A 24870-nucleotide genomic window follows, 5' to 3' on the forward strand; every position below is an offset into this window, starting at 1 on the left:
TACCTCTCCTTTCTCATTCTGTCACACTGGCTTTTCTTGCATCCTTGTCCTAGTGCCTGCATTCTCTCACTCCCAGGAAACAAAATTTTGTAAATCAGACAGTTTGCAAATGTCTCATGATGTGCGATGACGATATGGAAAAATCGGATATGGAAAAATTAATGATAAACGCTGCAGATCATGCTCTGGTGTCCGATTTAATGGTGCAGTGATCTGTAATCTAAATACAAGATATGTCTTGTAAGTGTATCATCCATTTCCTGGAAACAGGAAGTTTAAATTTCACATATTTCCTGAGTCTCCATGATGCGGAGACCTTGCTATGTACCCAGGGAGAGGATTTGTATTTGGCCACAGTACATAGAAACTGAATGACACTGTGACGTTGGCTTCAGTGTTTGAAGTTGCTAATAAACATGCAGTAAAGACTGGCTTAAACTGTGAGTGACTGACAGTGATTGGGTGTTTTTGTCCAATGTAAAACATATTGTTCTAATTTATTTTATATTGCTGAATGCTCGTGTTATATTGCAGGATAATCTTGTTAAAAGCATGTTATTAACTATGTTGTCAGGTGTTTTCAACAAAAGACTTATTGTTTGTGTCACAAGAGAAATACGGAAAAAATAAAGGATGCAAGACTATTGTCTGTGCCGTGGTGAGTGAATGTGAGCTGTTGACCAACCTGAACTCATTAAGTCCGTCCACCATTCGGTTGTAAGCCAGGGCCCTCTGGCTGGCATCAGCTGACCGCCGACTCATCTTCATGGCCTTGAGAGTGACACAACATACATACGCTTTGAGATATTTGGCACTCAAGATGACAAACAAAGTTACAGGAAAAATTAATCAGGGGATTTGTGAGGGAGAACAGAGGGAGGTGGGGCAGAAGGGAAGATGGACCGTAAAACTGGAAGTCATCCAGAGCTTTGACAGTGCCAACAACAGACACCAGTAAACAAGAGCGCAGATATACAAGCTATGACCATTTAACCAGTCGATCTGACAGCAACTCTATTCATTACAACAGCAAAGAGTGTAAGGTTTGCATTGGGGCACCCCTCATATCTTGATGCTAAGTGGATTTCACTGAATATGTCTTGTGTCAATCAGGGAGGTGATCAAGAATATAAAAGCACCTCCCACTGAAAAGCATAGAGAAACAAACCTCTAACAGATCAAAACAATAATCCTAAGTAAATAACATTAATGTCCACATCAAAAAAGGGGAATCAAGAAGAAATTAGACTCTTGCCAAATACAACATGTAGTTGGTCTATAATACATTCATTCACCTGTTCGATGTTGCTCTTGAGTTTGTTCATGTGGCTTTCAAAGAGAGGGAAGTGGGAGAAAAAGAATTCCTGGAAGCGGTTGTTCTCCTCAGAGTTGGGGGACAGCGTGAAGATGACCCCAATGGCAATCTTCTTCTTCCGAGCCACGCCGAGGCTTGGTCCACCGCTTTCGTCAGACATATTGAAGCTCTCCTCGACTGACCTGATCGGGACAGGGTACACAGGAAGTGAACTTCAGAGAAGAGGCAGATCCAGTAAAACTTCCAGAGGCTAAAATGTGTGTGCAGCTGCTCAAACTTCCAAATGTGTACTCGACATGTAAATCTGATTCTTAGTACTTTTGCACATGAAGATCAATAAAGTCATGTCTTTCCTTACATACTACCTCACATAAAAAAGTTAGAATAGTGCTTAGGGCCTCTTATACTAAGTGTCTTTCTTGTACTTTTGCACAATACCGTTAACTACAGGTTTGATGATTACCAGTAGTACCAATCTACAGAGCATCAGTGATATCGATGAGGTAAGGTGAGGTGCCTGTGCAGAGCCGAAAGGATTCTGAAAGACAGTACCCACCCCAGCCACAGCCAGTTTCACCCTGCTGCCGCCTGGCAAAGAAGTATCGGCTGTCGTACCACCAGCCTTCAGAGCAGGCTGTGAGACTCCTATATTCATCCTCAGCACTCCACCATGTACAATATTTTTATTTCTATTACTTGTTATTTTGCAACCCATACAATTGTTGCATATAACTTTGGCTTTTTGTGAGTAGCATAATGGAAACTACAACTTCATTTCATTATACAATCCTGTGTCATAAAATGATAAATCTATCTAGTACTTTGAAAGTGCTCTTGAAAGTTTCAAAACATAAGCGGAAAACGGGCACATCTGTTAAAAAAAAAACATATCAAGAGACTTTTAATCCTAGTCTTTTTTTTTTTACTGTTGCAGCTGGTAAACAAGATGCTTTGGTGCTGCTGAACTTGAGCGCCTAGAAGATTAGAGCACTCAGAGGCCGACAGCTGCATTTACAGTGACAGGCCAACACAGCATCCTGTCTAGTCACAGCACTGAGTGTGTGTGCGTGTGTGCAGTTATTAGTGCATAGTAGCAGTGTGTGTCATTTTCCCAGCTGCCTGCTAGATTCTGAGGAAGTCCTAGCAGGATAAACTTAACAAAAGCCTGGCAGAGGCCCTGAACAGGGAAGAAAAATGGAGGGGGGGGGTTAGGAATTGAGAGAGACTCTGTTAAGTGTGTGTTTAGAAAGTTGTGCAGAAAAGATCATGGATCTTCAACATTTTTCCCCCTCTAGTTTAAGCGTCACTTAACTACTCTGTGTGCATGACTCGACTCCCTCTTTATTGTTGTTCTTCGCTGCACCTACAGTCAACATGGGCAAGTTTCTTTATTTATAAGCATGATTGTCTGTATAAAATGCGTCGGAATGTGTGCCTTGCACAAGTGTTTGGGTATGTACGACTGTATGTGTCTCACCAGCGGGGGAAGACGCCATTTTCCAGGCTGGTGGTTTGGCTGCGGAGCCATCGGCGCTGGTAGCTGGATGCACAGCTGCTAGTCAGAGAGGAGCCAGGAGATGGGAAGGGAGTGATCAGCAGGCTGCTCAGAGAAGCTGCAGGGACCGACAGAGGGATAGAGAGAAGAATTGGAGGTGGATTGAGGAGGAGTAAGAATGAGGACAAGAACAGAAGGGAATATGGAACAGATGGAGGGAATGATGGGTGACAGAATAGAAAAAGGACAAGAGTGAGTCAGACAACAAGTGCGTAGGGTTACTCATTCTGAACGAGACTTTGTACACACACACACACACACACACACACACACCTAAAAAGGACACTAACTTTTCTTACAAAGACAAAGAACTTGAAAAAAAAATACAGCACACAAAACACAAAGATAGACAAAAAAAAACACACACCCACCCCTTTCCATAAAACACAGGCCCTAATTACTGGATAGCTTTCATATGAGATCTAATCTCAGTTAGCCTGCTAACAGTCACATGCTGCAGTTTTTGGACATCCTGGCTTTACACCAGGCTGTCAGGGTAATGACAACCCCCCCCCCGCCAACCACACACACACGCACAACAGAATGCAATACAAGCACTGATCACAGGGTTATTTACAGCCCATGCAGACAGCTCCGTTCAATGGTCACATGTACCATTTACACAGTGTGTGATACTCTGTGTGCGTGAAGATATAAAGAGAGATAACTTAAGGAGATGAGTGAATGACCGTGTGTATGACGTGTGAAGAGAAAACTGCGCTGGAGAGTTGTACACGTAGCAGAGGAGCTATAGTAAGACGAGAGAGGTAGACGGGTGGAGATTTTGAGTCACAGGGGGTCGTGTATGTATTTTTGTGTGTCAGAGTTAGATAAAACGCTCTCCAGCCCAAGCGCAGAGGGGAGGTGGGGAGAGTGGAGATGAGAGGGTGAGGCTTGAATTAGAAGCTCTTTTACTAGTAGCGGGTTTTGAGAGCTGCTATATTTAATCCTCTGCATGTGATGCAGGTTTGAGCAGAAAGAGCAATTCCCCTCATACCATTCATACCATTCATGCCAGTGGCGCATGGTGGTGTTTGGAAAGGGGGTGAGGGTAAAGGGGGTAGGGGGCAGTTTACATTACACAAGGTTTTCCAGACCCTAAAAGCCATGTAAACACCTCCACATAGGTCAGTTATGTTTTGTCTCTCTTAGCCTGCACATCTTTACCTTTCAATCGCTTTCTTTCCATATACACAACACAAACAACTGTGCACATGCGAGTCTGCATACCACATTTGACAAGTTGCAGCTTAAGCACCATCAGTTAAATTAACCAGTGCTTGTGTAAGTTGTGTTCACGCTCTTGACCTTGAACAGTTAAAAGCAGGGCAACCATTTTGACCCAGGACTGTTACTTAAACGCTTTGGTCTTGACCAGAATAAATGCAAACCCAATTCAAAGCTCAACTGCAGGGCTGAAAGCTGTACTGAACGTAGGTCAATCCAGGCTTTGGCTCCTAGTCATATTAACCTACCTGACCTGGCGATGCCGCTGTCTCTCTCATCGTAAAGCCCTCGGCCTGGCATGTCCATGGGGTGACTGTGGCCTGGAGAAAGGGAGGAGGAAGATGGAGAGTGTAAATGAAGCGTTTAGGTTAAGGGTAAAGGAAAAGGGTTAAGAGAAGGGGAAGAAAAAATTGGTGATATAAAGAAAGCAAGAGAGGGGTGACAGACAAAAAAAGGAGACAAAAACCATCAGTGAGAAACAGAAAATGTAACAAGCAAAATGGAGAACCAGGCATTCTGGTGATGCTCTTATCTCCCCAAACAAATACATACTATGCTTTTGGATGCTTCATGTCCTCAACATACATGTCCAAGCCATAGCAGCAAAATCTCAATTTGTCCGTAAGAACTGTCATTATTCTTTCTACTACATACAACTGTGGGACTTGCAACCAGGAAAAAAAAAACCCTGAGATTTTCTTGCTATTGCCCAGCCAGTGACTGCATCACCATGTGTAATGGTTCCCCAAAAAAGTACACACAGTATAGATTAGGATGAAAATGGCTCTTTAATGTATCAGAATTAAACATTAAAAACAAAATACCCATGGTCTGGTGGCCTGAACCATGGTTAGAACCACACAACTCCTACAAGTGAGGTCACCACAATAAAGCCTCCTAGCACAAGCAGGTGTTGGACTAACGTCTACTGTGAAATTGCTGTTACGGATTGATTGTTATGTCGTTAGCGCAACCTTTTTTAAGACCAACGACACAAGCAAAACAAATACAGCAAAAACAACTACTGTTGTAATGGGCTGTTGCTCACCGACTCACTTTCTGTCACTATCTACTGCAGCTGCTACAGCTTTGATGTAATTTTCTGAGACACCATGTGATGGGTGTTACGAGCATGTTCGCTCTTCTCAAATGTCCTTCATCGTCAACACTTCGGGATAAAAATGGGAATAATGTCAATGATTCTCACAGCAGAGAGGTGTGAAAACCACAAAATTCAGTATTCCAATGTGCAGCTGAGATGATTAATGAGCTACTCAACATGAGCTTTTTTGCAAAGCGTCTGATTGTTTATGTGTGCACGTACATGCGTTCCTAAAGCACATACCAAAATTGCATAACTGACGGAGCTACACGCCATGCCAACCTAAGGTTGCCCTAAACAGGATTGTGGGTATGCAGCATGACACAGGGAGAGGCTCATTATCTAAAACTCAGCACCACTTCACCACAGCAAGGGTAGAGGTTCTACCCCCCAATGATAGGAAGGAGGGAGGGAGGAATTAGACTTGGGTGGTATCACGGTACACATGGGTATTTAGAAATCCTGACAGCATGACTTTCAATACAGTCAAAAACACAGATGCTCCTCTTCCTATTAAACTGATAGAGAGTTGCTGTATTGAGCTGAAGTATTGTACTGTATGCCATCAGTGTATGTAGGCAATGGTGCATGAAACTGCTTGACATAATCTACAACTCAACAAGGCGTTAACCCCCTTCGCTTTTTAAGAAGCTGGTTAACAAGTCACAAATGGGAGCATTAGCTGCAGCCTTTATTCACTGACAAACTGTAATCTTACTTCACTACTCACCCTTTTCCTCTTCTACACTGCATTCACCTGACTCTTTCTCTCTCTCAGCAACACACTCACTACGCACACAAAAAGGAGCGAGTTGTCTGCTACTGGTGGGGATGATGCTACAGGACTAAACTAAAAAAATGCCGTGGCAGTATTTTGGCTTTAGTCCCAATGATAAAGGTGAGCCAGCTGACATGGTCAAAGCTGTGTGCATATCATCTCCGTTCAGCCATGTGTCGGTTTCCTCTCTGGCTCACAACTCTTCCGATTCCCCATCTCTCTCATATGTTCACAACATTGTGTCCTTTTCTTTTGCCTTAATTACGGTTCCTGGCATTGTACAGTACACATAAGGCCTGCAATTCTCTGTATTGTTTCCACCCAGACCACTTACATTCACGTATGCAGTACATTTGCTTTAAATACGTTGTGCAGCTATGTGTCTACCAAATGCACAAATAGGTACTTACAGTTCCAGCTCATCAGGAGAGAAATCAGTTAATTGCTTTACAGTGGCGATACATGGACAATGAAGTGGATGTTATGTTACAGGTATGATATCACACATGTCAGAGGATTCCCCACTGTGCCCAGCCATAATGTGCACAGCATTTTAGGAAGCGGGATTGTGACTGAAATATTACTTGTTTTATTACCTGGGCAGCAGAGAATGAGGAATATTAAATACCTTTAACCTTTCCTTCAACAACTACTCAAAAGGTGCCCTTGAACAAGGCATTTCACCACCAGCTGCTCAGCGGTCCACAGCAAACTGTGTAACTGTATGAATGTGAGTGAGCGTGTCCCTGAATGTGTACATGCATTCTCAGGCAATATTCACAGCATCATTGAAAGGAAAGAAAACAAAAGCTTGCAATATAACAGTCCACTAAATACTGGCAGAATACTGAAGATGTTGTCTTAGCTGATGGTTAAATGGCACATAAAAGCTTAAATCATTGCCCAAGTATCACGCACACTGTGACAGTAAAGTTAGTGAAAGTATGTGAGTGAAGAACACAAAACGTCAACTAGAACTACAGCCACCGACACCAGTGAGAACCCATGCATACCACTTCTGCGTGCGTACACCTGCAGGCCTGGGTCAGATAGTACTGGCAAATATATTTTATGATTTGTTTGAACTTTATGGCCAACAGGGGAAGCTGTCTTATTTGACACTGCCATTAGCAAAACAAAGGAACTGAAGGTGTTTAAAGCCGTACGTATCCCCCTGTGATTTACTAAGTGGCAGTTTGGGTTGTTTAGGTTTAGTGCCAATTTTAAGTCACATGTAGCTCATTTAATGGTGGGGATGTCTAAAAGCAGGGCAAAGAACTGAATTGTCACAGTTATTTGGTGCTATCTGTATTTTTAATCCAAATATTCTGCCCAAATGAACCAGATATAATGCAGCTTCTATCTGACCCAAGTCATTCGCAGACGTGCTGTGATACTGCATGCTATGACTAATGCTACCCCCCCGTAGTGCAAGAATCACCTCACAGGCATGCAGCCGCTGAAAGTCAAGGCCTATATGAGATCTACCACCGCAACTACAGCCCACACACACACACACACACACACGCACGCATGCAACTGACACATGTCAGTCGTGGCCAGTTTTAAGCGCCAACCTGAAAAGAAAGATGCGCTCTTGATGAGCCGCAGAGGGCCCTGTTCAGAGAAGGCCCGTCGAGGGCTGCAGAGCTGAGAAAATCCTGCGCAGCACAAACAAAAATATGGAGAAGAAGAAAGGGAGGAAGAGGGGGGAAAAAAAGACACAAAAACATGAACCACGGTTAGTGAATGAGTTAGGAGGAAAGCTGACTGCCTCCTGTCCTCTGACCAGCTGGTAGTTAACAACTGAGTAACAGGAGCTTTTTAGTCTGGAATGAAATAATGACCATGACAATCAAATGGTAGGTCAGTCAGTCAGTCAGGCAGACAAATAAAGCTAGAATCACTCACAGAAAACAAATCAAACAAATAAATTATGCTTTACATCTGCTGATCATTTTTGTCCTTTCTGTGAGGATGACAGAGGAAAATCCACAAGAGATAGAATTTGCCAACAGTTCTTTATATTCTTGTCATAGTCCAAGGTAGACTTGTAGCAGTTTGTGGAATCATCATGAGTTTCAGGGAAGCACCAGATGAGTCACAGCAGAGATATGCTGCCATGAGTGTTTGATAGGATAACAGTTGATTCTGCTAATTTGCTGAGAAAAGCCGCGCTTGCACGGCCAGTTTAAAAGGTGTAGTGGAGCAGTAAGGGAGAGCTGTTGGCAAAGTCTATACAGCCTGGTTTGTATTCAAACAGGAATGTTAAAAGGGTCGGAAAGAGAGAAACAAAATCAGCTGCTTCCTCGCAGTTCTACCAGCGCACTTTAACTGTGTAAACTAAACAAAAGGGCAAAAGATGTAAATACTAAATATTTCATACAGTCACATATTCCACCATTAAGCAGTTTGGAGGTTATTCTCTAAGGGAGTTATAAGCAACAACAGTTACTGAGGCAACATTAGAAACTAAATGAGATTGACTGAATACTGTCCTACATGCTCTGCAAGTCCTTGCAAGAAGAAAGTAACTACACTTAGTGACACTTAGTGTCTATGATCAAAACAACAACAAAAAAAAAACATTTCACCCATTTGCTACTTACAATCTACAAGTTAACTGAAAGAAAACAGGAGGACTGGCATTGGTGTCTTAAGAAGGTTTGGTGTGGCACTGGGTTTCTGTGGTTACCTATGTTCCCTAAGAGACTGCTGGCCCCAATGTTTTGATCAGGCCTTAGGGTGTTGCTGTCCTGTCCGATGAACTCCAGACTGTCCTGTAACCTGCGGAAGATGAAACAGAAAAACAAGAAGTTCGGTTTATGTGGATGATTTCAAAACATGTACCCATAACAAGAGTATACACTGCTGTTGACTGAAATTACAAGAGACAGAATGTGTAGGCCAATTTAGAGGAAAAACTAAATACTACTTTATATATAGAAAGACAGAAAACAGAGACTGAAAGACATTGAGAAACAGAGACAGACAGTGAGACAATGTCCTGGGTTGACATAAATATAAGGAATGTAGATGATAGCCTAACTGAGACAGATGGAGAGGGGGAGAAGAGAAAGATGAGATGAGAGCGTATCTGCATGTGCTGGCTTATGGAAGTAGCTGCCACAGGAATCAGAGCGAAGAGTGGGTGTGTTGTGTGTTGATATGTATGTATATCCTTACGTGTTGAGGCTGCCGTACACACTGCCTCCCGTCCTGGCGGTGAAGACCTTACTCAGCATCAGCTGAGGTGGCGATCTGATAAGACGACAGCGCAGGGACAAAGATCATCAGCATGTGTGCTCAATTCATGTGCTTGTGCACGTTGGCATATCTTTAGTATGCAACATTATTTATCTCTTCACATCAATTCACACAAACTTGTTTCTTCCTTTCTTTCCTTCCTCTTTCTTTCACTTACTCTATTCAGACAACATTTGAACAAAATCCAGTACGAAAAGCCATTTAAAAACGCCAAAGAAAATTTTATTATTATGGCTTTTCCACTAAAAGAGGTTTCATCTCCATATTAAATGGAAAAACAAAACAAAAACTCTTGGTCCAAGGATTTTTTTTGGCCAGTATTAGCTGTGAGGAAAAAGCCATTGATGCATCCCTTGTTCTTCTTACCTAATCTGGTGGATTTTTAGCGTGGAACCCTTATAGCTCATGGCCACAGAACCAAACATCATTTCTCCCAGCATTACTACATCGGACGAACACCTCGAACCCTGGTGAGGACAACAGAGGAGAAGCACACATTTTTAATATTGTTACCTTCAAAAGAAAAGAACTTCGGAGTGAACTGAAGATTTTCTTGTCTAACAAGGTTACAACTACTGAACCTGGACGTCAGTTTACATGTGCATATGCCTGCTTATGTGTCTGTGCATCTATGGGCATGCATAACAGCAACTAAGGAGTAAATATGTCAGCTTTTCATGCAAGTGTCAGGTATGCATCACCTGGAAGCGCATGCCCTGCTCCTTGGTTTCCTTGGTTTCGGACGTGCAGGAGGAGGAGCTGTCCAGGGAACTGCTACTGCCTCCTGTAGGACGGAGCTGGCAGCATTTCCCGAACATCTTCACCTGGCCCTCGGTGCTCTAATGGGGTAAAAACAAAAGACTCAATTCACTTCATATATATATATATATATATATACACATTTCACATTCTCTGTCTAATTTCACCCTGATGCCCCGACATTTGAACAATCCCAAATATAAAAAGCCACTGGCCCGTATCAATTAAACATTTACTAAAAACATCAATGAAGTTGAATTGTTTGAGTCAAAAACCACAGAAACCTAATCCAGAGGCACTCGTGTAAACAGCAAACTAAAAGCAATGTGAGCTCCATCAGCCTGTGTCATGTGCCTTCTTAACTTGGCAGCCTATTCAAGAGGAATGCAATTGGGAGGGTGGGATGTGGAGGGAGGGAGCGAGTGCGTGTGTGCGCGCGCGCGCGCGCTTTAGCTAGGCTCTGGTAATGGCTCACTTGACACCACTGTTGCTTTCAATGTAAGAGAGGAAGAGAAGAGAAGGGAAAATATGAGACAAAGAGAAACAGAATGAAAAGGAAAACAGGCAGAGGAAGCGACATTAGATTTGCTTCATTCTGCTCTTTTAGTGTACATTAGTAAACGCTGTAGACATGTATGCAACTTGCTTTGTACATTGTTTATTACCTCTCATTATTATGAGTGATTTTGTAGCACACACACACATGCTAATGAAGCCCAGCTGAGTGCCTGTTTCAGTGTGTACGTGTGCGTCCGCTGCAGTGCAGTGAGAGGTGTGTACACAGAGGCCAGCAGCATGTGACTGCCAGTCATATGACTCTTTCGGGAACTCGTGATCGAGCCGCACTGCAAACATTCCCTCCCTCCCTCCCCCTCTCCCTCTCCCTTCCCCCACCACTCCCAACTTCATCCCTCTTTAATTCCTGCAGTGTTTTTTTTCCTCCTGGAATACATCCCTTTCTTTCCTGGACCAGATTTGTCTTCTTCTCTAGCACTCTTTTCTCGCATTTTTGTAGCACCCCACCCCGTTTTCTTTTATTCATTATTAACTCTTATTCCTCATTCTTTCCGACCCTCTGTGCTTTGCTCTTGAACTCTGTAAAATACATTCCTCTGACTTGACAAAAAAAACAGCCATCATGTGATAGAAGTCACAAAGTAGCTGGCAAAGCCCTAACGATGCAGAATGCACCAAAAATTGACCCCAGCCCCCCCCTAGTCAGTAGAGAAAGACACAGGCCAAAGAGGGAGCCAAAAGATGGGTGAAACAGGCAGGTGAGATGGAGGCAGAAGAGGCAAGGTGAGAGACAAAGACAGACAGGAGGGACAGAGTGCAGAGTGAGAAACTATGAAGAGAGGTTCAGTATGGCAGGGAGAAAAACTAAAACAAAGGAAGGGCAGAGTTAGAGAGGGGGTAGAGAGAATTTAAAGAGTGAAAGAGGATTAGAAATGGCTGGATAGAGAGAGTAGGAAGAAGGGCAGACAGGTAAAGAAAGAAAGGTAGAGTAATTTATAAAAGATTTTAGTGATAATGTAGGAAAGATGGAGCAAACCAGAATAATGTACAGAAGCAGAGGACAGTAATAAAGTAGTAAGACAGTATTAAGAGAGACGGAAAGACAGACAGAGTAGACTGCACATTTAGAGACGGAAGATACAGAATCATAGGATAGTTTAGTGAGGGTGAGACCAGAGCAGGTCAGACAGACAGCGAGTGACATGGCAGTCATGTGAGGATAAAAGAATGCCATGGGCTGTTATTGCTGAGGCTATTATTATTAGAGATAAGAGGACTAGAACAAGCGGTCAGGGTCAGACAGGGACACACAGCAGCTTTATGAAAATATTATGCTTGTTATTCAAAGACAAAAAAAATAAAAAAATAAAAATAAAAAAAGGAAAAAGAGTGGTGACCGTGCATCTTGCTGGGGAAAAAAATATATATATATATCAGCTGGCAGGTGCAATAAAGGAGAGGCCAGACACCCAGAGCTGGCATAATGGACATGTTTGAAATTTGTTGCACACACCCTGATAAAGACTGCTACGCTGTAGTGTAACGCTTCTTATCATCATGCCTCACTAACTGAAATGGGTGTGTTGACAATCAAAGCTGAGTCTCATGCACTCATTGACACACACAAATAACCAGTTTGACATAGAAAATTGATCATAAGACTATTCGCCATCCATTGAGTCATAAGAAGTACGGACCTTTTGTTTGAGAAACAGCAGAGAAAATAAAACTTCACATACAGTAGTAACAAGCATTCAGTTTTTCTTAAACAGCTGAATAGAATTTTGAAAACAGTCACATGGCTTCTGTTGCATGTCATGGCTCAGTTCTCTCTGAAGCTCTTTGTTTGTGCCTGTCTCTCCACTCTCTTATCTTTGCTCATCTATTCTGACTGCCTGTAAGCTTTGAAGGTCAAGGGCTTGGCCAACTTTTAAAACCTTTTAAATGCTACCCAAGATTGAATTAAACAAAAACAAAAACACTAACAGTACCTGTGAATGAATAATTATAATTAATATGTATAATAACTGGGCAGTTAAGAAAGGAGGAAATCAAGGAAATCTTTCAAAGTTTCAGACTTTTAAGTTAGGACCTACAACTACTATACTGCATCAGCTAAGCCCTGATATTACAACAAGACTTGGAACAAACAGTGTCTTTTCGTTACCATCTACAAAACCAAGGAAGGGCTTCCATGCCAACACACACACACACAAAACAAACTTGTGACTCACGGTGATGGGGGTTTCCTCCGTGCCCCTCTTTTTGGCACTGGAGTCGAAGAGGACATTTCTGCCGCGCCTCTCACAGTCCTGGTACACTATCAGCCTGATCTGACTGGGCTCCAGCTGGGGGATTGGCCAGCTAGATGGAAAGAAGAACGGACAGAGGTGAGAGGGATCAAAAGAATTGAAGACAGGTGAAGCAAAGTGACAAAGCAGAAAAGAGGATGGAAAGTCAGAGGGAGCCAAAAAATGATTAGTACAAATAAAATGATTAAGTGGCAGAGATCTGGGAGATGAAACAGAGTGGGAAAAGTGAAGAAACATCTTGCATATTCTTTAAACATTTTTCACACATTTTAAGTGTTTCTTCCAGGAAATTTGCACATTAGAGACAGTGAGGTCATGCTTCAGTAACAAACAACAAACACAATTATTTACTTTGTCTTAACAACAAAGAATAAAAACTCTTTTTGCTACAGAAAACTTTGAACAACCTCCTACATGGCTTTGGTCAGGGTAGGATCTCCGATATCCAATTGCAGTTCTACTGTTAACTGCAGAATAAAGAACTGTGTATATTAAAAACCTGACTACTGGAGATTTAACAAATCGAAGTCATTATTTTCCCTTGTCAAAACCTGGTGCCTACTTTACCCACAATGCAACTCTACCACTGACAGCTAAGTTAAAGATCTGTATTACGGTGTTATGCTAGTAGTGGCTAATGTAGTAGTCTCGAGCAGAGATGAGGAGCTTGCTAAAAAAGTTTAATGGTATTTATCAGATTGCTTGCAGCATCATCCACATATGGCTTTATAGTACATGCTTCTCTCAAATATGCAGTGGTACTCCAAGACCAGTACACTGACTCTGACTTCCCTTTAAAGCTGTTACTTTGTGTTAATAACAAGGTACCTGCCAGATGTAAATGGCCAGAGAACTGGCTATTTTGTAAGCAGGATTGAAAAAGTAGAAATAATTTACTTGCAAATAAAAAAATAAATATAAATAAATATATATATATATATATATATATATAAATAAATAAATAAAATCTTTAAGCGGTCATTACTCCCAGTGGGCATAGCTGAGACTCCATGCCATTCACCCATCTCATATCTCAACCAGTAGGGAGCAACAAAGATATGCCAAGGCCACCTACTACCCACTCCACAACTTAGCTGACTTTATCCAATATAGCAAAGATATGTAATGCAATATTACCCACTAACCCTGGAAATATTTGCCTATGCTTAAACATAATTTGTTTGCAGGCCTCCTGCTTTACACTCATACAGTTACACATTCAGTCACACAGTACTTTGGCTCAAGGCAATGAGCCTTATTCTACAGAGTGAAAAGCCCCTGCATCATCCATTGTCTGTCCAAAAGCTGTTCTCAACAATAATACATTTTTAAAATAGACTACTAGAGGATTTCTTTAACTAACTTATATTATCTACTATATTACTATATATTATATTATCAGCTTCTTACTATGGGCAATGGGATCCTACACGAGCACCCAGTTTTCTGACAAAGTTCAGGTTTAAAGAGATTTCTGTATTTGTGCGTGTTATTTTTGCTCTTCTCACTAGTTTGAAGTGAGCAGGGCTCAGGTGGAAAAAGGAGAGGTCACTGCTCTTGATGCAACTTCAGTTGAATCATTAGTTGTGTTTCTGTCAGTGTTTTTTTATGCGCATTTTGGAGTATCAAATTAGAGAAGGTTGATGGAAACAGCAAAATTCTAAAAATCCTTTTCTTTAGTTTTTGTCTTTTTCGAAAAATAGTTAACTTGCTGAATGGGAGATGGAAAAACCTTTGCCGAATAAGTTCTGATGTAGCGAACATTTATCTCACATGCCTGATCAGCTCTTTCCGCTGTCGGCATCTTCCGGGATATTTCCATAATGCACGGAATCATGGCTGTTAGCTGCCCACTTGTAACACATTTCTGAAGACATCTCTCCATTTTTCCTAGATTTCCCGGTTCCGTTTCTGGTTTGCAACCTCTACTTCTTGTGTATTAGAGCCATGTGCAACGTCAACTTCTGACATAACTATGCTTTGTGTAGCCTGGATTATTTGCTCCAAACCAGCTGATGGAAATGTGCCGAATTTGCATTTTCTTTTTTGCAACATTTCAAAAATTCGCTTAAAATGTGCTTGACAATTAGATGGAAACATAGCTATTGTAAAAAAAAAAATTATACAATTTATAGTTATCAGGAAACACTGTTCAACAGTAAAGCTGTTTCTACTTGCAGCCTTGCAGCCAGTGGCTGTTACTAGGTAAGCTGTGATAGTTCACAGGACTATCCCCTCTGCTTCTGGGGAAACTCTGTCCCCTGGTTGATTTAGTAGGAGCTATAAAAGTTGACAGGAGATTGAACCGACAGATAGAGAGTCCAGGATTCCTGTCTGATTTGACGGAGAGATGGGTCGGGCAAATAGACACAGGGCTCAACCTAAATATAGCCTTTTATTGGAGAGCAGGGAGTGTCCCTAAACACAAGTGTTTATAGTAAATGGGTTGATGGGGAGTGGTGGAAAAGGAACAGTTAAGTCCATCTCACTTGCCAACAAAATAGCACACACAAGCTCACATTCAAAAAAAGCATTTCAATTGTTGGTCAGTGTGCCTTGACAGGGCAGGGAATACCTTTGTGTTGGTGTGTGTTTCTGTGTGTATGAGAGAGAGAAAGTTTATGTGTACATTGCCATGCATGTGAGCTACTGTTTACCAAACACTGGTGTCAAACTATGACCAGCATTCTTGGAGGCAAAAGGATTCAGTCTTGCAGGGGAGCAGGGAGTCGTGTGCTGGCAGCCTGCTGCAGTGTTAAGTTGTCGAATCAAAGGCATTTATCAGATGGGGCCTGGAGGCAATCATACAAGAGTAACTTGTTTGGGGACTCAGGAAAAATTGTACAATGGACGGCCTCACTTTTTCTGCATGGAAACATCTACAGCATTCAATCCAAAGAGAGGGGAATAACAAAGAGCCACCACTGTGAGAAATCTCCAATGGTCTCTTGCTATAGCTGCAACATTCAAATTTGTCCAAACATGGGGATTTACATTTAATTGTAACTGGGTACACAAGGTGATGGTGACAAGCAGACAGTAGTCCATAATTAATTTTAGACCAGTACAGGGATGTGCTTGCAAATTATTGAATCACTCAGCATAGTTCATCCAACCAGTGTTTGAGAAAGTTGAACATTACTAAGATTAGTGAATGAGTAAGTGAGGTTTTTGCAAGGATCTTTTCCAAACAAAGATGTTTTTGCAGTGGAACATGATGTGTAGACCAGGATCTCTCTGCAGCTTGCCTATATCTAATTTAAAATGGCATTTTGACACATTTTGCCTTTAACAAATATTGCACCTCCCGCGATTTCGATAAGAATTTCAATTAAGTGTTCAGCCCTAATTAAGATACTACTTGACTGTTGAATGGCTGTTCTGTTGTCATTCTTCAGCTCTTTTGTAAGACAAGAAAAACAGTTAATGGAAGTGAATGTTTGATCCCTTTCCAAAAAAACAAAAACATTTTGTCCTTCTGGCTCCTAAATGAGGGGAGGCCCAACCTCTTACCCAGTCTGAATGCTAAATGGATGACGTAATGCCTGCCTGGCCTACTTAATGAGCTCAAATTGCATTGTACGGGGCTGGATCGTTGTTCAGCTCAGAGTCACATTCAAAAACAGCTTTATTGCCAAGTAGTTTTTAAGCGAATTTGGAATTTGCTTTGGTACCTAGGTGCCAGAAATGAACTTATATAAATATAAAAAATATGGAACAAAGAAGATGTACAAGTCAAGTTATAAAAGATTCAATCTATGTGCAGTGTGGTAGTTATTTGCATGCGCAGTTTTGTCGGACCTGTCATGAGATTATACATCAGGCGGTCCTTCCGGGCTGTCACATGCCTCCTTGCAATTGGGATACTGCTGTTCATGAGTGGTTTATTTATAAATTTGACATTGCTGTTTTTCCAGGTGTTCAGCTTTTGTGCATCATTGTATGTTTTGGTTGACACTACATTCTTCCAATGAGAAAAAAATCCTTGAGTAATAATCTCTCAAAGGCCCTTTTTGCAACTACCATTAACTAATTTAACTTTTTAAGCCATTATTTGGGGTCCCGATACAATTTTGAATGAACAAAACATGACGTTGTTCGCAAGTTACATGATCCTCTTCACTTTCTGGCCAAATACGGGTGCTACAATTATAAAAATAAGATAACGCGTTGTTTTCAGATCACCCGAGAACAGATTTGCATAATTTGACACCAAGTTCACTGCTCCCTTTGTTTTAACAGAGGGAAAACACAGAATGAGAGATGCGAGGAAGGAATAAACACAGGAAAGAAAGTTACAACGACGGCAAAGAAAAGACAGAGCAACAGCAAACAGAGAAAAATATTTCCTAAAGTGAGGAAAAGACAAAAGAGCCAAAATAAAGACAACATGGGCAGGGGTGAAACAGAGACAAAGAACAGAAGCAGAGAACAACAAAATAGGAATGTTAATGGAGAAAAGGCGGCTCAAAATTGAAGGTTGATGGAGTGGAAACCAGAATTAAGCTTTAGAAAATGAGAGGAAAGGTCATAGAAGACAAAAACATCTGAGATAGACTGAAAGGCATTTGAAAGAAAGACGAGGCAGAGCGAGAGCAAAAAGGAGGAAGGAGGAAGTATTCCAACAGTGAGCTTGTGACAGTCACAACGCTGACAGAAGTGAGGAGAGTCATTCATAAAACCAGCACATGACTTCATGACTGTTACATGCTTGTACTGTGTTGACATCAATTGTCTGAAGCAAAAATAACTCCTGAACGTCTCACATAGACACATACAGGTACTGATTTCCTTGAACAACTTGTTGATCTTAAAAGAAAAGCCCTGGCAACAGTTTTATTTAGGTCACATTACATAATGCCAAGAAGACAACAAGGAGGGCCTTAACTTTTATTTCTGAAATGACTCACATTCTTCCTTAAAAGTTATCAAATCTGACATCAGATATGTTAAACAGAAACTCTCTGAACTCCATCCTAAAAAAAAATATATATATATACATACATACATACATATATACATACACAAAAGTTTTTCTTATCCAAAAAATAAACAAGGTGTGCTTACCACAAACCCATTAACCCTGTCACATAACAATGACCTCAAATGATAGAATCAATCTTTGCAATCTCAAACTGCCAAGTGTTGAGTGACCTGTCACAGACACAGGTTGCAAACACAGAGGACAAAACTTGAAAAGAAACACAAACATTGTTCTCAAACCTCCTTTGACCGACAATACCATGCCCACTTCGGTGCACATATGCCTGGTTAAATATTACCGACTCCTACCTGGGCATCGTTGCGAGTCTGCCAGTCTTTCCCCAGCCCTCTCCCTCTCTCTATTCCTCTCTCTTCTCTTCTCTCCTCTTCTCTCCTCTCCTCTCTCAGCCAAAGCAGGGTCTAAGAATAGCGGTGAACTAAATTCACACAACAACATGAGACTGTCAGGTGATCGCAGGAGCACTGTGTGTGCTGGACAGGGCAGAGGCAGTAGCGAGCCCGGACCGCTGACTGCCAGAAAGCACTGTGACAAGAGAGTGACAGTGGGCATTTGTTTGTGTGTTGTTTCTTAATCCCACTCTTTTGGTTCCTCTCTCCCTTCTGTTCCCGCTCCTTGACAATGTATTTGTCCTCTTAATAAAGAAGCCTTAGAAGAAAGAGCAGGGAAACATATAGCTTAAAGAAACCAGACTCATACTGTACAAGTGAAAGCTTCCCAGAAGTTAATTCCTCTTTAAATCTAACTTTACAAAAAAATGGATAGTGGTTAGTTTTGTGGCATATGGCAGCTTATTGAAGTCTGTAGTATGAAAGTGAGCAGGAAACCACTCACGAGAACTGAACTTTTGCTGTCATGAATCACCACAAAATCTCAATGGGCAAAATCTCAACTCTGGTGACTGTGGGTCTGAAGTGTTGTGCTGTATAATTTGAAAAGTACAGGAGCCTAGAAAAAAATTATTCTGCCATTAAGTTGAAAATGTATTAAAAAAGGGGCACATGAATCATTTCAGCTCAAAACAGAATAGGCATTTTCACTCCTTTTGAAATACTATGTAGTGATACTAATAGCTGAGAGCTGGCTAAGTGGATCTATTTTATTTTATTTTTTTTTAAATACCACAGCAAAACATTCCTCTCTCCAGTACCCTTTCATTTAGGGTAACGAGACGTGTATCATAAATTTGTGTCTGACATATTTGAACATAATAAATGATAAAAATTTCATCTGTCCAGGCTTAATAAATGACCTCAATAAATATCACTGGGACTAAAGCAAACTATAAGAATCCTTTAAGATCAAAATCAAACAAAATGTCCTCATCTAATTCTATCAATTAATTGCCAAATGTAGCTGATATACTATACTGTAAGTGCAGCTATTTTCTGGCCTTTAGTTGATGCCATTTTCCAGAAAGCTTATGCACTTTCACAATTAACACCCACAACACCTTTCAACATTCATGTGCCAAAAGAATTTTCTTCTACCATAAAAGTGCTACATATGTTGATAATCAATGATTCCTGGAGAAATAATTTTATCTGACAGTGACACAAAGTCTGGGGGGCAAAAGCAGTCACAGCTGCTCCTGGCCAAGGTGTAGCCTGATAAAGGTCACAACAACACACAGTGAGTCTGACATCAGCCTACTTAGACCTCAAAGAGCCCTCGCTCTTTCTCCACTGCCACTGGAACGTCTGTGCCAGTGTGTGAGTGTGTTGTGTTTGTGGCAGTGTTTTTCAGGGACAGAGAGACCGTTACATAAATATCCCCTCAGTCCAGGCTGTGTGATGTTCTTCCGGCTGTGTGTGCAACAGAGGTTTCTGTCAGGTCCAGCAGCTTGTCCTCCAGCCACGACACTTTAAAGACATTTCTACTGCAACCTAAAAAAAGATCTGGACTGCACACCAAATATATAAACAACTCCATCACTGCAGTAAGAAACCAATCATCTAGCGTTCCGACTGACATGCTTTTGTGGGGTATCTGGATGTTGACATTTAACTTGTAAAGTCTTGTACCTGCTTAGAATAGTTAGGGTTTCACTGCTGGCTCTGGCGCTGTGTAAGTGGTATGACTCTGCTGGTTTTACACTAGAGACCTTCTTCTGTTGAAATGTAGTTTATTGTGAAAATGCTAATCCAGCAGATATTGAACAGACAGACAGCATTAAGGGGACACCATATGACAAAGTTCAAGAGTGAAAACTAAAACCACCGACACTGGTGACACTGAGCACAAAACATGCATGTGTGATATCTAGCGAGATGATGCAAGGCTAGTTTTTCATAAAGGCAGCCTGAGCTTGAGGTGATGACTGCGGAGGTGACCTTTCCTGAGAGAACACTGCACGGCAATACTGTCAAACCGATAGCTCAACACTCTTAAACTGAGTGCAAGGCAATTGTGTATTTAGCTCCATGTCTCACATCAGTCCCTGCACCTTGTCAAACTGCCTGATGTAACACAGGTTTAATACACATGTCTGAGTCCAGGCACTGTTAACTGCAAGCTGTAGCTCATTCTATGCGGTCATGCTACTTTCCCATGATGGAAGTGCACTACTGCTAGATACGCATCACTTTAGTGACAAAGAAGAACAGTGATCACATCTAATCTTTTAGATATCTCTAGCCTCATAAGGGCACCTTCTGCACGTACAAATTACATAGATGCAAGGTCTGCTTGCTTGTCAAATTTGAAGCCTTCCTTGTAGAGATTAGTGAAATGCAATAGCATTAAACCCTAATCGAGGGAACATGCTTTTGCTGCTGGACAGGCCAAGTCCCAAATTCTACATAGTGAAACACAATACAGGATATACCTCTTGCCACACAGACACAAGCACTGCACTTCCCTGAAATAACAACCGTTTTGCTCTGAGTAACTTCTAGTAAACAGCAACTCCTTTAAGGAGGTGGCCCACATGGCCTGAAAGCACCTGACTACCTGCATACCTGCTGGTTCCATTAAGGACTTCTGCATTCCAGCAATCACATGGTTTTCAGTGGGTAAAGATGCTGCAACACCCAGAGGTGACTGCACATTCAAACATCAACTGGTTGACTGAGGGGACTCATCTAGCCAGAGGCAGATATCAGCTAGAACGACTGCCAATACCACGGTAAAAAAAAAAAAACAATATATCCCATGTACACTCTTATTAAAAAAACATTTCAACATTACAGAAAACAACTAACCACTGTGAAAGTTATGTGAGGAAGTCCAGGACAGATGAGAGTTGATTTACTGTCAATTCATAAAGGAGCAAGGTATTGAAATTCCAAACTATCTTTCATGTGTTGGATCTCCGTCACTATAATTTATTTTCCATAAGTAACATAATGACAGAATGTATGACTATTTTGGTCAAAGGTTTCATATGATTTCTGTAATACTCAATATCATAGAGATGCTAGGTAAATAAGTAAGAACTAAGATCAGCATTAACACTACGTAAAAAAATAAAATTGTGAAAAGTGTAGGTTTGGAGAATAAAACAATAAATATTGCAAAATATTTTTTTCAGTAACAATGTAACAAATGTTCTATGAATATTCAATAAATGTTTGATTTCATTCACTTGAATCATACATAAATTAGGACTTTTTTTTTTTTTTTTATTAAGATGTTTATTTTGTTGAGGAAAAAGGACTTAAAAAAGCTGTTACTTTTACTCATGCATATTTTTTCATTTTATCATAATTGTTTTGAATGTTCTACCTCAGATTTGTTAAGTGATTAAGTGATTGGCCTTAAGTGTTGACCATAAGAAAAAAAAAAAAAAGAGTTTAAACCACAGTTAACCATCAGGTTTCTTCAACTTTCACTCAGGAGCAAAAATAAGCCTTTAAACTCAAAAGAAATAACAATTTGATACTTATTGTTATAATTATCAATATCAAAAGATATCCAGCCCTAGAAAAGTGTGTTCATCCTTTGGGGAGAAAGTTTTTGCAGTTGCTCCCTGAATAGTGTCCTTTACTGGTCAGAGCTAAATTTACAAATTCTGTTTGTCTTTACACTGTACTTATATGTACTGTCTAGTGGCTATGTGTACACTATGGCTCACTCCTGTCACAACTTCTGAATCAGCAACGCATGACAGAAAGGGAGTGATCAGGGTAATGAGCGTATGACTGTGTCTCACAGAGAATCACATGAATGTACTGTCAATTTTGCTTTGAGGGTGAAAAGCAGATTTGCCTCCAAAATTTGACAACGGTATTACACATTTATAACTTTTCTTTCCTCTTTGCTCCATTTAGTAATCAAAGGGACAGAAAGTGTCATATAATAGACATGATTAATTGCTCCGCCTTAAAGCAAAGTGATTATCCTGTCAGACAGCACATCCTGCCTCTGTCAAACCACCTCCCCCCACCTTCCCCTCTGTCATTTCTCTCTCCATCTTTCTCATCTAGGAGGCTGAAAGTAGGCTAATTAGGTGATGTGACTTTTTGGTTTGACTTTGAGGGTCCCAACAGATGAACGAATCACACTGCTGGTTATCTGTGGAGGTTCAATGTCACATCACAGTGTCTGCCCTGTGCTGATAAGAGTTTTGTGATTTCCAAAAAAAAAAGGAAGTCCAATGCACCTCACCCTGCTCAAATAAAAAAAAATTTAAAAAATCAACGGACACTTAAACATTGCAGCAAAATCTGGGATAAAAATTAAGACTACATCATCACGGATGTTCCCTGTAAATTAAAAAACTATGGTATATCTAAGGAGAAAAAAACTGCAATGCAGCCACTTCAACGGGAAATGGTCATGGAGAGAAATACAGACAACAAATGCTGAAAACAAAACAGGTACCCTTGAGGCTCATCTTAGGAAAAGGCATTTTCAAATTATGGTCTTATATGTTTCGTTTAAATGCCCGTGGCCCCATTTGTCCTTTGAGTTTTTAAATTGAGTTTTAACATAGGGCTGGACAATAAAATAACAATATTTATTGTGATATATTTTTTTCTTCAATAACAAATGCTCAATAAATATTCAATAAATGTTTGATTTTATTAACTTGAATCATACTCGATTAAGGACTTTTATTTAGATGTTTATTTTGTTGAGGAAAAAGGAATGACAAAAGCTTTTACTTCATTTTACTCATGCATAATTGTTGAATGAATTGAATGTTCTACCTCAGATTTGAGAATCTGTTTGGCTTCAAGTGTTGACCATAGTTTTTTAACCACAATTAACCATCAAGTTTCTTCAACTTTCAGCAAAAATAAGCCTTTAAATTTGAAAGAATTAACAATTTGAAACATATAAGGATAATTATTAACATCGAAAGATATGAAACTTTCTATTGTGGTAACATTTTTGACCATATTGTCTGGGTACATGATGCTCACACCCATTTATGTGAATAATAGCTAAATATCGCACATGTGTTAAGAACAACAAAGTGCTATTCACTTTGGTTTCAATCCAGAGTATACAGTATACCCAACTCCTGACATTGCTTCTAGGGTGACAAAGTCTGCAATCCGTAGTATGTTTGACACTGTATCTTCTTGTGAAGTCCTGCTGCCCTTGTATCATGTATCAGCATTAGCTGGGAAACTGGAAACTGATCACCAACAAACACTCTGATTATTGTGATTCTCGGAACAGTGGAAGCTGCATAAAGTTGTCAACAAAACACAGATTTACCATTAAATTTGCTTGGCGAGTTCTCAAATGTTTACAGTTTGTCATGTGTTTGTATGGTCATATGTCAGTTTACTATAATCTGCAAAGAACTAACAACCAACCAATCATCAATAACAACCCAAGAGGAACACAACATCCTGCAGTGTGTGTAACGTGGGCAGCACTGGAATTGATGTCCTCACAATATACAAGGACATGCATGTCTAACTAGATGTTAAGCCTAAATACTAGAACTCACCACAATGCTACAGCGTGCGTGCGTGCGTGCGTGCGTGCGTGCGTGCGTGCGTGCGTAGCTTTTACTTAAAACTATATCTTTACCATGACCCTGCAGTTCTGAGAAGCCTGTGTGTGGTCACTTAAAATAGCCCTGATAGGAGCCTGACGACAGCCGCAGTCTTTACAGAACTTTGGCAGGCCTGCAGCATTCACACACAAACACAGAAGGAAGCAGCTTTGCAATGCCAAGCTATAATATGTGCACAAATCCATGATGCCAACATGCCTTTAACGTGCACAAGCAACAAAAACACCGAGTGTGAGACAAGCAGACACACACCTCTCTCTACTTATCCAGCTCATAGCTCTATGCCAGGCACTGAGAATGCAGCCATGTGATGGTCCCACAAACATGACAGCCTAAGATTGATGAACGCCTCACATGACACACTTGACTAATGAAAGTACACAGTGGAGGAACGACGCCACGCCAATCAGGAACCTGAGACACTACACTGAAAGCGTCAAGGAAAAAGTGTCACTCTAAAGAAAACTGAAGTGGTGTAAAATTTTGCAACATCATACATTTTCACAGAGGGAGGAGGATTCTGAGATATGTTCTACCCAGAGGTATGCAAAGTCAAATCTTTTTCCTAACATTAAGTGTGAAATATTCATATACAAGTGAATTGGTATTAGCTTATTGGTATAAAACCTCAGAAAAAAATACTTAGCTTTCACTTTTTACAAACACATCTTATTTGGTTATTGAGGTGTGTGTAAAAACAAATAGGCACGCCCTTCCCATGCTCTCTCGCTTACACACACTCCCTCCTTTTGTGCCTCAGCACAAACACAGCTATATTGAGCTGTATGGCCGGGGTCAAAAGGAAGTTTCCTCAGCGGGCAGCAGTGGCAGGGGGCAGTCTGGCCGTGGGGGGAGGACAAAGTTATTGGCTGACGATCAGGCCTCTGACTGGCTACAGGACGAGCCAGAAGCTCTCAGTGTAATGTACAGTATGCTGTCCCTTGTCAGGTGCTGCAGCCAGGGAAACAGGAGAGGCTTTTTAGGCTTTCCTCCCAGGGTCAGCCAACCTGCTGCCCTCCGTGGTATTCTGGAGGGTGCAGTGCTGTGTTGTGACAGTGCT

The 24870-nt window shown here is 41.0% G+C and overlaps 1 protein-coding gene across 2 annotated transcripts in view; it reads right to left on the reverse strand.

Moving 5' to 3' along the window:
- The window catches only part of fnip1 (folliculin interacting protein 1), a 43493-nt gene that overhangs the window by 15351 nt on the left and 3272 nt on the right, over positions 1 to 24870 (reverse strand). The window contains exons 2-11 of one of the 2 annotated variants that reach the window (XM_046040635.1): positions 12754 to 12883; positions 9946 to 10083; positions 9611 to 9711; positions 9164 to 9238; positions 8673 to 8764; positions 7555 to 7638; positions 4346 to 4417; positions 2793 to 2928; positions 1296 to 1497; positions 686 to 771 (exon numbers count right to left, since the gene is read on the reverse strand). In XM_046040635.1, the coding sequence (XP_045896591.1) occupies positions 686 to 771; positions 1296 to 1497; positions 2793 to 2928; positions 4346 to 4417; positions 7555 to 7638; positions 8673 to 8764; positions 9164 to 9238; positions 9611 to 9711; positions 9946 to 10083; positions 12754 to 12883 (1116 nt within the window). The remainder of the gene's footprint in view (positions 1 to 685; positions 772 to 1295; positions 1498 to 2792; positions 2929 to 4345; positions 4418 to 7554; positions 7639 to 8672; positions 8765 to 9163; positions 9239 to 9610; positions 9712 to 9945; positions 10084 to 12753; positions 12884 to 24870) is intronic. The other variant, XM_046040636.1, reaches the window with a different exon arrangement.

Source organism: Micropterus dolomieu, linkage group LG23 (assembly GCF_021292245.1).
Source record: "Micropterus dolomieu isolate WLL.071019.BEF.003 ecotype Adirondacks linkage group LG23, ASM2129224v1, whole genome shotgun sequence".
NCBI lineage: Eukaryota > Metazoa > Chordata > Actinopteri > Centrarchiformes > Centrarchidae > Micropterus > Micropterus dolomieu.